Source organism: Pseudophryne corroboree, chromosome 3 (assembly GCF_028390025.1).
Source record: "Pseudophryne corroboree isolate aPseCor3 chromosome 3, aPseCor3.hap2, whole genome shotgun sequence".
Taxonomy (NCBI): domain Eukaryota; kingdom Metazoa; phylum Chordata; class Amphibia; order Anura; family Myobatrachidae; genus Pseudophryne; species Pseudophryne corroboree.
Genome location: NC_086446.1, coordinates 683,547,969 through 683,560,875, shown reverse-complemented (window position 1 = coordinate 683,560,875; position 12,907 = coordinate 683,547,969). Strand labels below are relative to the sequence as shown.

The window sequence follows — 12,907 nt, the reverse complement described above, 5'->3', positions numbered from 1 at the left end:
TAAATAAAAATAAAACAAATTTAAAAATACATTTTCTTCTCCCCCCTGGCTTTCAAAAAGATAAAATTTGTGAATGAAATGCAACTTTGTTGTTTGTGAATGAAGTTCATCTTTGAAAAGGGAGGAATTGCAGAAAAAGCAGGATATCATATTTTGTATTGTTCAAAGATATTACCAAAATAATGGAAACAATGATGCAAATGATTACATTTGACCACTAAGGAGTCTATTCATGAAGCAGTGAAAAGTGTGGAGAAGTTGCTCATGGCAACCAATCAGCTGCTCCATACAATTTTATAGTATGCAAATTATAAATGTAACTTCAATGCTGATTGGATGCCATGGACAACTTCTCCATTGGCTCACTTCTCCACCCTTTTCACTGCTTCATGAATAGACCCCTAAGTTCAGTTCAGGTAGCTTGTTAAAGATGACGTCACTTAGTGGAATCAACGGATATTTTAAGAAATGTGGTGTTTGAGTTACCTAGAAGAAACTCCTAATACGGAGGTATCTCTGACTTACTGTGCATATCTCTAGACCAGTGTTTTTCAACTAGTGTGCCCTGAGCAGTCTCCAGGTGTAAAGCCATAGAAGCATAGCCAGGCCCGTCAGTGTTTTGCCGCTACTGAGGCCCTGGAACGATCAATATTGGTGGGTTTAGTGGTTGCTGAGCCAGTTCTAATTTTGGGCCCGAGCAGTGTTGGGCTCTTCTGGCTTCTCAGATATGGCTCAGGCATTACCTATGGGGAAGCGGTGACATGACATCCTAGGACACGCAACTGCACCATGCATCACCAGTATATTTGAGTGTGCCTTGGCAATATTTAAATCTTGTTCAGTGTGCCGCGAGTTGTAAAAGGTTGAAAATCTCTGCTCTAGACTAAAGGGACAGCACCTATTCGCACTGCAATGCTAAATCAGCATAATCCTAAATGCAATGGAATAGGATAGCGCTATACACATTTAAATACATGTTAATAAATTATTCTGCCTTCAAAATATCTGCTTCCACACTGTCTAGATGACAAGTCAACTTTTACTACCTAAATAGATAAACATCATGAACTGCAGAACACTAGACATAAGTATTTTCACAGACTCAAATTGATGTTCATCATTTGCAATAAACTTCAATGTGCTGTCATCTTTAAGGGTGAGAACAAATCTTCAATTTTGCCATATTGCTAAAAAATGCAGTTGTACATGGACAGATTTTGCAACAGTTCTCAACTCCAGTTCAAATATCACCAACAGATCATGTTTTGTGGATTTCTTCATTCATGTACAGGTGAGTTATTCTGTTTATCTAAGTCAGTAATTATCCCACCGGTTTCCACTGACAGAAATCCTGAAAACATGACCTGATGGGGTACTTGATGGTTGAGGCTGGGAACCACTGACAGACTGAAGTCAATACTGCAACAGATTTTTCCATTTTGAATTAAAATATCCCCTCCATGTACTAATGCTAACCTTCAATTTACATCCCTGGCATCTTAAGAACCCTTTCCTGTGAAAATGTCTCCATTGGCATAAAGTGGTTTACGCTATCTCTGGATGGCGTAAACCAAAGCTTGTCTCTGTCTGTCCTGCTAAAGAAGAAAGGTCTCTTCGGTCATTAGCTATTACATTTCACTTATAATAAAATTGTGCACTTTACGTCCATTTTTTCCACCAAGGAGCACTGTAAGCTATGAGCGTCAAACACACTCGCTATTAAGCATCAATGAAACTACAAAAACCTAAAGAGGGTATAGACGGGATCCGCAGGAGACATGGGCACTTTAAGACTTTCAAAGGGTGTGAACTGGCTCCTCCCTCTATGCCCCTTATCCAGACTCCAGTTATAGGAACTGTGCCCAGGGAGACGGACATTTCGAGGAAAGGATTTATTGTTAAACCAAAGTGAGCATCTTACCAGCTCACACCTCCAGTATGCCGCAGAACGTGTAATTCAACAGAACACAAGCCAACGGCATGAACAATTTGCAGCAACATGCTGACCAGAACGGTAACACAACATGTATGTAACCACAATTAATAACTGCAGATACAGTACGCACTGGGACGGGCGCCCAGCATCCTCTACGGACTAAGAGAAAAGGATTTACCGGTAGGTATTAAAGTCCTATTTTCTCCTACGTCCTAGAGGATGCTGGGGTCACCATTAGAACCATGGGGTTATACCAAAGCTCTAGAACAGGCAGGAGAGTGCGGACTCCTCTGCAGCACCGAATGACCAAACTTGAGGTCATCCTTGGCCAAGGTAACAAACTTGCAAACTTAGCAAAAAAGTGTTTGCTAAATAGCTGCTCGACAAAGTAGCAATGCCGAGACCCCCCCGGGCCGCCGCCCAGGACGAGCCCACCTTTCTAGTAGAATGGGCCTTCATCTATTTCGGTAACGGCAATCCTGCCGTGTAATGAGCATGCTGAATCGTACCACAGATCCAGCGCGCAATGATCTGCTTGGAAGCATGACACCCAATCTTTTGTTGGGAGTATACAGGACAAACAGAGCCTCCGTTTTCCTAATCTGAGCCGTTCTGGAGACATAAATTTTCAAAGCTCTGACCACATCCAGATATTTTGACTCAACGAAGGCGTCAGTGGCCACAAGCACCACAAAAGGTTGGTTCATGGAAAGATGAGACCACCTTCGGCAGAAATTGTTGACGTGTCCTCAATTCTGCTCTATCTTCATGGAAGATCAAATAAGGGCTCTTGTGAGACAAGGCCGCTAACTCAAACACCCGCCTTGCAGATGCCAAGGCCAACAGGATGACCACTTTCCAAGTGAGGAACTTCAACTCCACCTTCTGTAAAGGTTCAAACCAATGTGATTGAAGGAACTGCAACACCACATTAAAATCCCATGGTGCCACTGGAGGCACAAAAGGAGGTTGGATGTGCAACACGCCTATCACGAAAGACTGAACTTCTGGAACGGAGGCCAATTGTTTTTGAAAGAAAATCGATAAGGCTGAAATCTGTACCTTAATGGAGCCCAAATTTAGGCCCGCATCCACACCTGCTTGTAGAAAATGTAGAAAACGTCCTAGCTGAAACTCTTCCGTAGGAAACCTTCTTGGATTCACACCAAGAAACATATTTTCTCCAAGTACGGTGGTAATGTTTAGACGTTACCCCTTTTCTAACCTGAATAAGTGTGGGAATGACTTCACTGGGAATACCCTTACGGGTTAGGATTTGGCGTTCATCCGCCATGCCGTCAAACGTAGCCGCGGCAAGTCCTAATACACGCACGGCCCCTGCTGCAACAGGTCTTCGCGCAAAGGAAGAGGTCAGGGATCTCCTATAAGTAATTCCTGAGATCTGGATACCAAGTCTTCCTTGGCCAGTCTGGGACAATGAGGATCGCTCGAATCGCTGTACTTTTTATGATCTTAGAACTTTTGGAATGAGAGAAAGCGGAGGGAATACATATACCGACTGAAAAACACCCATGGTGTCACCAGTGCATTCACTGCTATTGCTTGAGGATCCCTTGACCTGGAACAATATCATTGAAGCTTCTTGTTGAGACGAGATGCCATCATGTCTACTTGAGGGAACCCCAAACACATGTCACCTGTTCGAAGACTACTTGGAGGAGGACCCCTCTCCTGGATGGAGATCGTGTCTGCTGAGGAAGTCTGCTTCCCAGTTGTCCACTCTTGGAATGAATATTGCTGACAGAGCGCTTGTATGTTTTTCCGCCCAGCGGAAAATCCTTGTGGCTTCTGCCATTGCTGCTCTGCTTTTCGTTCCGCCCTGACGGTTTATGTACGCTACTGCTGTTACATTGTCCGACTGGATTAGTATAGGTAGATCTCGAAGAAGATGTTCCACTTGTAGAAAGCCGTTGTAAATGGCCCTTAACACCAGAACGTTTATGTGGAGACAAGTTTCCTGACTCGACCATCCTCCTTGGAAGTTTTCCCCCTGTGTGACTGCTCCCCAGCCTCGGAGGCTTGTATCCATGGTCACTAGTATCCAGTCCTAGATCCCGAACCTGCGCCCCTCTAGGAGGTGAGAGCTGTGCAGCCACCATAGGAGTGAGATTCTGGTCTTGGAAGACAGTATTGTCCTCCGATGTACGTGTAGGTGGGATCCAGACCACTTGTCAAACAGGTCCCACTGGAACATTCTGGCATGGGACCTGCCAACCTGAATGGCCTCGTAGGCCGCAACCATCTTTCCCAGCAACCGAATGCATTGATGGATTGACACTCTTGCTGGTTTCAGAATTTGCTTGACCAGACTCTGGATCTCCAGAACCTTTTCCACTGGAAGAAACACTCTGTAGTTCTGTCCAGTATCATTCCCAAAAACGACAACCGCATCGTTGGGACCAACTGATTTTGGCAAGTTCAGGAGCCAACCATGTTGTTGAAGAACTGTCAGGGAGAGTGCAATGTTTTGCACCAACTGGTCCCTGGTTCTCACCTTTATCAGGAGATCGTCCAAGTACGGGATAATTGTGACTCCTTGCTAGCGAAGGAGAACTATCATTTCCACCATCACCCTGGTGAAAATCCTCGGAGCCGTGTACAGACCAAACGGCAACGTCTGAAATTGGTAATGAGAATCCTGAATTGCAAACCTCAGGTAAGCTTAATGCGGAGGAAAATGGGAACATGTAAGTAGGCATCCTTTATGTCTACTGAACCATGAAATCTCCTTCCTCCAGACTGGGGATCACTGCCCTTAGAGATTCCATCTTGGATTTGAATTTCTTTAGGTAGAAATTGAGGGATTTCAGATTTAGGATTGGTCTGACCGAGCCATCTGGCTTCAGGACCATGAAGGGGCTTGAATAAAAACCTTCTCCCCGTTGTGACGGGGGAACCAGGACAATGACCTGATTTTGACACAACTTTTGTATTGCGTCGAATACTACCTCCTTGTCCGGAGGAGAATTGGTAAGGCCGATTTGAAAAATCGGCGAGGGGGAACGTCTTGAAACTCCAGTTTGTACCCTTGGGACACTATTTTTAAAACCCACGGGTCCAGGTCCGAACAAATCCAGGACTGACTGAAGAGTTTTAGACGTGGCCCCACCGATGCGGGGTCCCACAAGAGAGCCCCAGCGTCATGCGGTGGATTTGGCAGAAGCGAAGATGATTTCTGCTCCTGTGATCTTGAAGAGGCTGCGGACCTCTTCCCTCTTCTCCTTCCTCTACCTGCAAAGAAAGGGGAATCCTAACGTCTTGTGTATCTATCGGGCCGAAATGACTGCATCCGATAATGATGCGTCTTCATCCGTTGTGAGGGAACATAGGGCAAGAAGGTTGACTTACCTGCGGCAGCTGCCGAGCTCAAATTAACTAGGCCGTCACCAAACCAGGCTTCACCTTCATAGGGAAGAGGAGTCAGCATCAGCATTCCATTGGTGAATCCACAACGCCCTCCTAGCCAAGACCGCCATGGAATTGGCCCGTGAACCCAAGAGTCCTATATCCCTTGCAGTCTCTCGTAAGTATGCTGCAGTGTCCTTGATATGACCCAACGTAAGGAGTATCCCATCTCACCCCAGGGTATCTATATCGGATGACAAGGTATCAGACCATTTTTGAATACTACTACTCACCCATGTGCATGTAATGGCAGGTCTAAGTAACGTACGCGTGGTTACATAACTAGAATATAACGTAGCTTCCTGCATACGATCCGCTGGATTTGTGATAGGGTCCCGTGCAGAACAAGGGGTGACTCCCACTTTATTCTGTCCGCGGCGGGAAAGGAATAAACAACCGGAATCCTCTTGGGGATTTGAAACCATCTTGTCAGGGCTGACCCAGACTTTCTCAAACATAGCGTTCAGCACATGAGATGGAGGAATGTTACCTCAGCTTTCATTATAAATCAATCAATCAATCTATCAATCTATCTATCTATCTATAGTCCCTTTTGTCAGGAACAGCAGGGTCCTCAGTGACGTTAATACGTCCTTAATATCCACAATCATGTACTGAATGCTCTTTGCCAATAGTGGATCTAATCAGGAAACATTATGGTCGACATAGGAATCAGTATCCGTGCCGGTATCAGTGTGTAGTAACTGGGCAAAATAAAATTTTTGCGACCCCGAGGTGCCTGAGGGAAAAGAAACAGTCATGAATATCACATCCTCCCTAGATTTTCTCTACGTCTGTGTCCGGGACACAGATTGATATGAATCACATTATCATTCAAACTTTCACCCAGTCAGTTATTGGTGGTGCCGACAGGGCCACCCCATCACATGTCTGCGTCCCTAATATAGTTTCCTCTTGGGAAAAACAGTCAGTCACCGACATGTTGACACACATGTACCAATTACCCACAGATACACCGGCTTATGGGGGACAGACCCACAGTAAATCTGTCAGAGGGACACAGAGGATTTTTCAGCTCACCACCCAGCGCCAAAAGTACACAGTCTGGGAACTAATAAACTTTATAGTGACAGACTTGTAGCGCTTTATATATTAATAACAAGCACCCCTATCGTTGCGCCTTCCCCCCTGTTTTGCACCCTGATCTTGTCAGCAGTGAAGGAAGGACCAGCGTCTTTGAGGAGAGAATATGGCGCCGAGCAGTGTGCTGGTGAGGTGAGGAAGAAGCCCCGCCGCCGTAAATGGCGCGCTTCTGTCCCGCTCGGAAATAATTAATTACGCTGGCGGGGTAAGGACAGTGCAGAGGCACTAATGTCCGCTTTTGCCAGCCTTTTGTGAGGATTTTATGCTGCCCAGGGCGCGCCCGCGCCCCCCCCCCCTGCGCGCCCTGCAGTGCCTGTGGGTTTTTTTTGGGTGCGTTCGCTGCGCGGTACCTCAGAATGCCGTCACTGGAGAAGAAGTCTTCTTTTCTTCTGCTACTCACCTGTCTTCTGGCTCTGTAAGGGGGTGACGGCAGGCTGCGGGAGTGAGCATCTAGGTGTACCCAGCGATCATCACCCTCAGGAGCTAATGGTGTCCAGTCAGCCAGAAGCAGAGCCACTGAACTCACTAGAAGTTGGTCATACTTCTCTCCCCTAAGTCCCACGAAGCAGGGAGACTGTTGCCAGCAGCCTCCCTGAAAATAAAAAACCTAACATAAGTCTTTTCAGAGAAACTCAGTAGAGCTCCCCTGTAGTGCATCCAGTCTGCCTGGGCACAATTCTAAAACTGGAGTCTGGAGGAGGGGCATAGAGGGAGGAGCCAGTTCACACCCTTTGAAAGTCTTAAAGTGCCCATGTCTCCTGCGGATCCAGTCTATACCCCATGGTTCTAATGGTGACCCCAGCATCCTCTAGGACGTATGATAAAGAAAAAAAATAGCAGATACTCTTACAAAAGAATAGTCTTTAGCCTACCTTTTAACTGGTCTAAACTACGGGTGTGGATTATAGAATAGATCTACAATGTCTAGGTAGACAGTCAATAGGTCAACATGTATTAGGATGACGTACAAAAGTTCGACAGATGAAAGGCCGAAATGACAATGGCCGACAAGTTTTTTTTGCTAGTTTCTTTCTTTTTTTTTGTGGGGGTGGGGAGCAAATCTTGTTTATTCCACGTCATGTGACCACCATCAGTACAAATCATGCTACTATTCCCAATCAAGCGAATGTTGGGAAAAAGTGTGAAACACCCCCCCCCCCCTCCCGAAACCCAAACAAAAATGAGTCGATCACTTGTGTGCCAACCATAGCATGTCGACCTTCAGCATCGTCGACCCTTTGTACCTGTTGACCTAATGCATGTCGACCATATGGTGTCGACCAATACACTGTTCATCTATTATCCGGATACCCTACACTATAAAGGATATATTTACTAAAGTGCGGGTTTACAGAAGTAGAGATGCTGCCCATAGCAACCAGATTTTAGCAATGATCTTCTACCAGGTGCTAGCTAAAATAAGTAGAATCTGACTGCTATGGGTAACAGCTCCACTTCTGTAAACCCGCACTTTAATAAATATAATCCTACCTGTTCACTACAGTGCAGACATGCTCTTACTGCCTTTACCCTGTCCCCATCCCGGTGTAAGTGCCAGAATCATGCAGATCAGAATGGGCCCATATGCACCCACTGCTCTGGGCATGGCCAGCACTCCGTACTCCCTCTGCATCAGCCCTACTATCTCTATATCGGACTGTAGGTATACCATGCACCTAAAGTGAGGAACTGGAAACTCCTCAGTTACACATAGCAGATACTTACAGATTTGGGGACCAGACCGACCAGCCCGTACGGGAATTCCACAAACAATCCATAGGGCATTATATTCTTCACAAATCCGGTGAGCAACATCCCAACCTGCACGTCGGAGAAGTCTTTCACACACGTTCCGCTCTCCATGAATGATATGAGGGCAGGTTTCTTAGTCAGCAACTACGGTACTTCGTCAAGGATTAAATAAAAGTGATCACGATTCATCACTATAGGCAGACAGTGCGCTGGAGCTTTGTAGAGTTTGTTGGGGGAACAGTGAAGACTGAGAGGAGAGTCTCATTCAACATACAGGGAATGACCAAACTGATGAACTCCAGTAAGTCGGGACAGTAAAAAAATCAAAAATTTTAAAAGAAGTAGTTTCCCCCCTTTGATATTTTCCCTATAACTTTTACTAAATACAAGGAATTCTCATAAAGGTTGTAAAAAACCATGTACAATCTAAAAAATGACCTGGAGGTGGAAAACCCCATATAAACATGGACTAACTTATTTGGCACTTTGCACGACACAGATTCCCAGGTCAGAGATTTAATCAAAAGCTGTTGCGTGGTACAGCTAAGCGTGCTGAGGGGACAGTGTATACGAAGTCTATTATACTTTACATTGGCAAAGTTTTAAAACAGCTGCTCCATATCATTGAACAAAATAGAGAGGACATCAGGATGTAAAGAATGACTTTTTAAACTTAAACTGTCTGGTTGGCTAATTAGTTAGTTATAGGTACAAGGCAGAAGCGCATTTTTAAAGTTTCAACGAATACTGACACACAGCCAATACACACAAGAGTAGATTTGTTGTTTTGTTGTAACAAGAACATGTTTTGACCAGAATATCAGAATGACCACAAAGTAGATATAAAGTACAGTAAAGGATTCAGAGAGAATGCAGAAATTGTCCCAGTGATGTAATTGGTTACAGGTGAATCTGATTGGCCACAAAAGTCAAGTACATTGGGTTAGCATATATGGCTGCCTATCTTTTCGGACACACAGTATAAGTTCTAAATGCTACAAGCAAAGAATGTTTTAGATTTAATTTAATTAAAAGGCATTGGTGTGCCTATGACTCCAAGCTACAGGGAACCATTTTCTTGCCCATTTAGTGATATTTGAATAAAAGGATACTTTTTTCCCTCTGAAGCTACTAAGACACATTGCACCAGTCAGTGTGTCACCTTCCTTTAAGCAGTGCCATAAGAGCTCACAATTTGTGATGTAATCAGAAAGGTGATTTTTGGGAAGAAAGGCATGACTTTCCTCAGGTAGAATGGCGGTCGTCAGTCCTTTATCAGTCTTGTTCACAATTTTCACATCAACTATCTGTTGGAGGAAGAAAGAAAAAACAAACAAACAAAAACCACTTATAAGAGAAAAGCAAAACAGATCTATGTCTGCAAAACATACATTTTAAAGTAGCTGACTTCTCAACTGAATGACCTGTGTAAGCCAAAGACAAAACAGTGTTTTTAGCCCTTGCAGGGAGTTAAATGAGCAATATAGAGGGCTAACTGGCATCAGTACCAAAAACGACGAAAAGCTTAAGGAAACGGCATACCATTATGTTTATGTGCACATAAACTGTCTGTCTATTTAAGATACAGTGCATTCGAAAAGTATTCACAGCGCTTCACTTTTTCCACATTTTGTTATGTTACAACCTTATTGCAAACTGGAATAAATGTATTTTTTCCCTCAAAATTCTACACACAATACCCCATAATGACAACGTGAAAAAAGGTGTTCTTGAGATTTTTGCTAATTTATTAAAAATTAAAAACCAAGAAACCACATGTACATAAAGTATTCACAGCCTTTGCTCAATACTTTGTTGATGCACCTTGGCAGCAATTACAGCCTCAAGTCTTTTTGAATAGGATGCCACAAGCTTGGCACACCTATCTTTGGGCAGTTGCAACCATTCCTCTTTGCAGCACCTCTCAAGCTCCATCAGATTGGATGGGAAGCGTCAGTGCACAGCCATTTTTAGATCTCTCCAGAGATGTTCAATCAGATTCAAGTCTGGGCTCTGGCTGGGCCACTCAAGGACATTCACAGCGTTGTCCTGAAACCACTCCTTTGATATCTTGGCTGTGTGCTTAGGGTCGTTGTCCTGCTGAAAGATGAACCGTTGCCCCAGTCTTAGGTCAAGAGAACTCTGGAGGAGATTTTGATCCAGGATGTCTTCTCGCCACTGAAAAACATCCCCACAGCATGATGTTGCCACCACCATGCTTCACTGTAGGGATGGTATTGGACTGGTGATGAGCGGTGCCTGATTTCCTCAAAAAAACATGACGCCTGGCATTCACGCCAAAGAGTTCAATATTTGTCTCATCATACCACAGAATTTTGTTTCTCATGGTCAGAGTCCTTCAGGTGCATTTTGGCAAACTCCAGGCGGGCTGCCATGTGCTTTTTACTAAGGAGTGGCTTCAGTCTGGCCACTCTACCATACAGGCCTCATTGGTGGATTGCTGCAGAGATGGTTGTCCTTATGGAAAGTTCTCCTCTCTCCACAGAGGAATGCTGTAGCTCTGACAGAGTGACCATTGGATTCTTGGTCACCTCCCTGACTAAGACCCTTCTCCCCTGAACGCTCAGTTTAGATGGCGCGCCAGCTCTAGGAAGAGTTCTGGTGGTTCCAAACTTCTTCCATTTACAGATGATCGAGGCCAATGTGCTCATTGGGACCTTCAAAGCAGCGGATATTGTTCTGTACCCTTCCCCAGATTTGTACCTTTAGACAATCCTGTCTCAGAGGTCTACAGACAATTCCTTTGACTTCATGCTTGGATTGTGCTCCGACATGCACTGTCAAGTGTGGGACCTTATACAGATGGGTGTGCGCCTTTCCAAATCATGTCCAATCAACTGAATTTACCTCAGGTGGACTCCAATTAAGCTGTAGGAACGTCTCAAGGATGATCAGTGGAAACAGGATGCACCCGAGCTCAATTTTGAGCTTCATGGCAAAGACTGAGAATACTTATGTACATGCGATTTCTTAGTTTTTTATTTTTAATAAATTTGCAAAAATCTCAAAAAAAACTTTTCATGTTGTCATTATGGGGTATTGTGTGTAGAATTTGGAGGGAAAAAATTAATTTATTCCATTTTGGAATAAGGCTGGAACATAACAAAATGTGGAAAAAGTGAAGCGCTGTGAATACTTTCTGGATGCACTGTACATAAAATAATGTACTCAAGACTCTATATAAAGAGTAATAGTGTGTAGTAGATGCAGAACAGTTCTGGTAGGGACAAATAACTTTTTGTGTAAACGCTTTAAGGTTATATGATGCTAGAGTAATCATATTTGACTCTGCATAGACATGGACCTCCTATTCTCACCATTTTATTTGTATAGTTTGTAGACAATTGCAGCGCTCTATAGAGAGAACAATGTATTCTGTAATGTAGAAGATGAGCATATTAAAAGTTCTGTGATCACATGCGAATGTCCAACAATATATACTGCAGTTTACCATAAACTTCAGAAAAATAGACTGCACCAAGGGGAAGAAGAAGAAAAATAAAACAGGACAGCGGTTTTGAGAAAATACAGTTTATCCAAATAGAAAAGCTATTTTAATGAAATAAGTTTAATTAAAAAAATCCTTTAACTGGTTGGTTTTTTTTCCTAGTTCTAAAAGAACAAGTAATCTCTTCACTTCAAAGGCTATAATAAGCAGTAGCCAGAGGAGTGAAGATTCCTTAAAATGGAATGGAAAAGCAACTATTTATGTCTCGCCATTATACCCAACAGTGTATTTATACTTCAGTTACAGAAATCTGTGTTGCTGCCTATAGATTTGTGACATTCTCAGATGATTTTTATATCAATTTACTTTATTCATTGGTGTAAATGCACATTCCCTGTCCAGAATTACTGTGACCCTAAGCCCGAACTATAAAGAGAAAACAGACTAGCCCTACACTAGCCATGCATGTAAGTGCAACATTTCTCTTTCATCCACTAGGGGACACTGGAGTTCCATTATACATTAGGGGTGTGAAGCTTGCAAACCGGAGGTGTGGCACAATCTAAAACAGTATTGTCTGCACAGCCGGCTCCTCCCCCTTCACATCCCTCCTCCCTCAGTTTTGAAAATTGTGCTTGGAGGTTGCACATGGAGCTTTGAGCTCCTGACAAAAAAAAAAAAAAAACTAAAGATAAGTAGTTGGAAGCTGCGTCCACCTAATAAAAGGGAGACAAGGCTGACCTTATAGGGAGACAAAGATCCCTTTTGAAGGGACCTGCATCTCTCATCTTGGAATCCTCATCTAAAAGTGAGTACTGGTAATTACATAAGGCCCTGTTAGATACTTAGTTAATTCCTGCTAAGCCTATTAGCTGAATAGATAAAACAAAAAAACCCTAGCCCTAGTCAGTCCCCTCCAGTAGTATGGTGCGGTACAGCGCTATAAGTGGCTTTTACAAGGGGACCCTGTCATTGCTAACGTGGCAGTGGAGCTTCAGCCGCGGAGGGTTAGAACTTCATTATCCCCCCTCCTGTATACAAGGCGCGCTGATCGCGCTGCTGGACTTGGAGGCAACCGCCGAAATACGTCCCGTAGCGCGCGCACACAGAGGAACTTTACCGCCGCAAGGGCTCTGCTCAGGTGGCGGGCGGACCCGGAGCGCGGATAGAAATAGACGCTGGAGGCTCTGGCGGGCGCGGCGGCAGGGATCACTGAGCGG

The 12,907-nt window shown here is 44.2% G+C and overlaps 1 protein-coding gene across 1 annotated transcript in view; it reads right to left on the bottom strand.

Annotated features, from left to right (window-relative positions):
* Window positions 1-12,907, bottom strand: part of PDCD11 (programmed cell death 11) — a 143,282-nt gene that overhangs the window by 78,204 nt on the left and 52,171 nt on the right. Inside the window, exons 15-16 of the mRNA XM_063961956.1 lie at window positions 9,331-9,525; window positions 8,192-8,362 (exon numbers count right to left, since the gene is read on the bottom strand). Of these exons, the coding sequence (XP_063818026.1) occupies window positions 8,192-8,362; window positions 9,331-9,525 (366 nt within the window). The remainder of the gene's footprint in view (window positions 1-8,191; window positions 8,363-9,330; window positions 9,526-12,907) is intronic.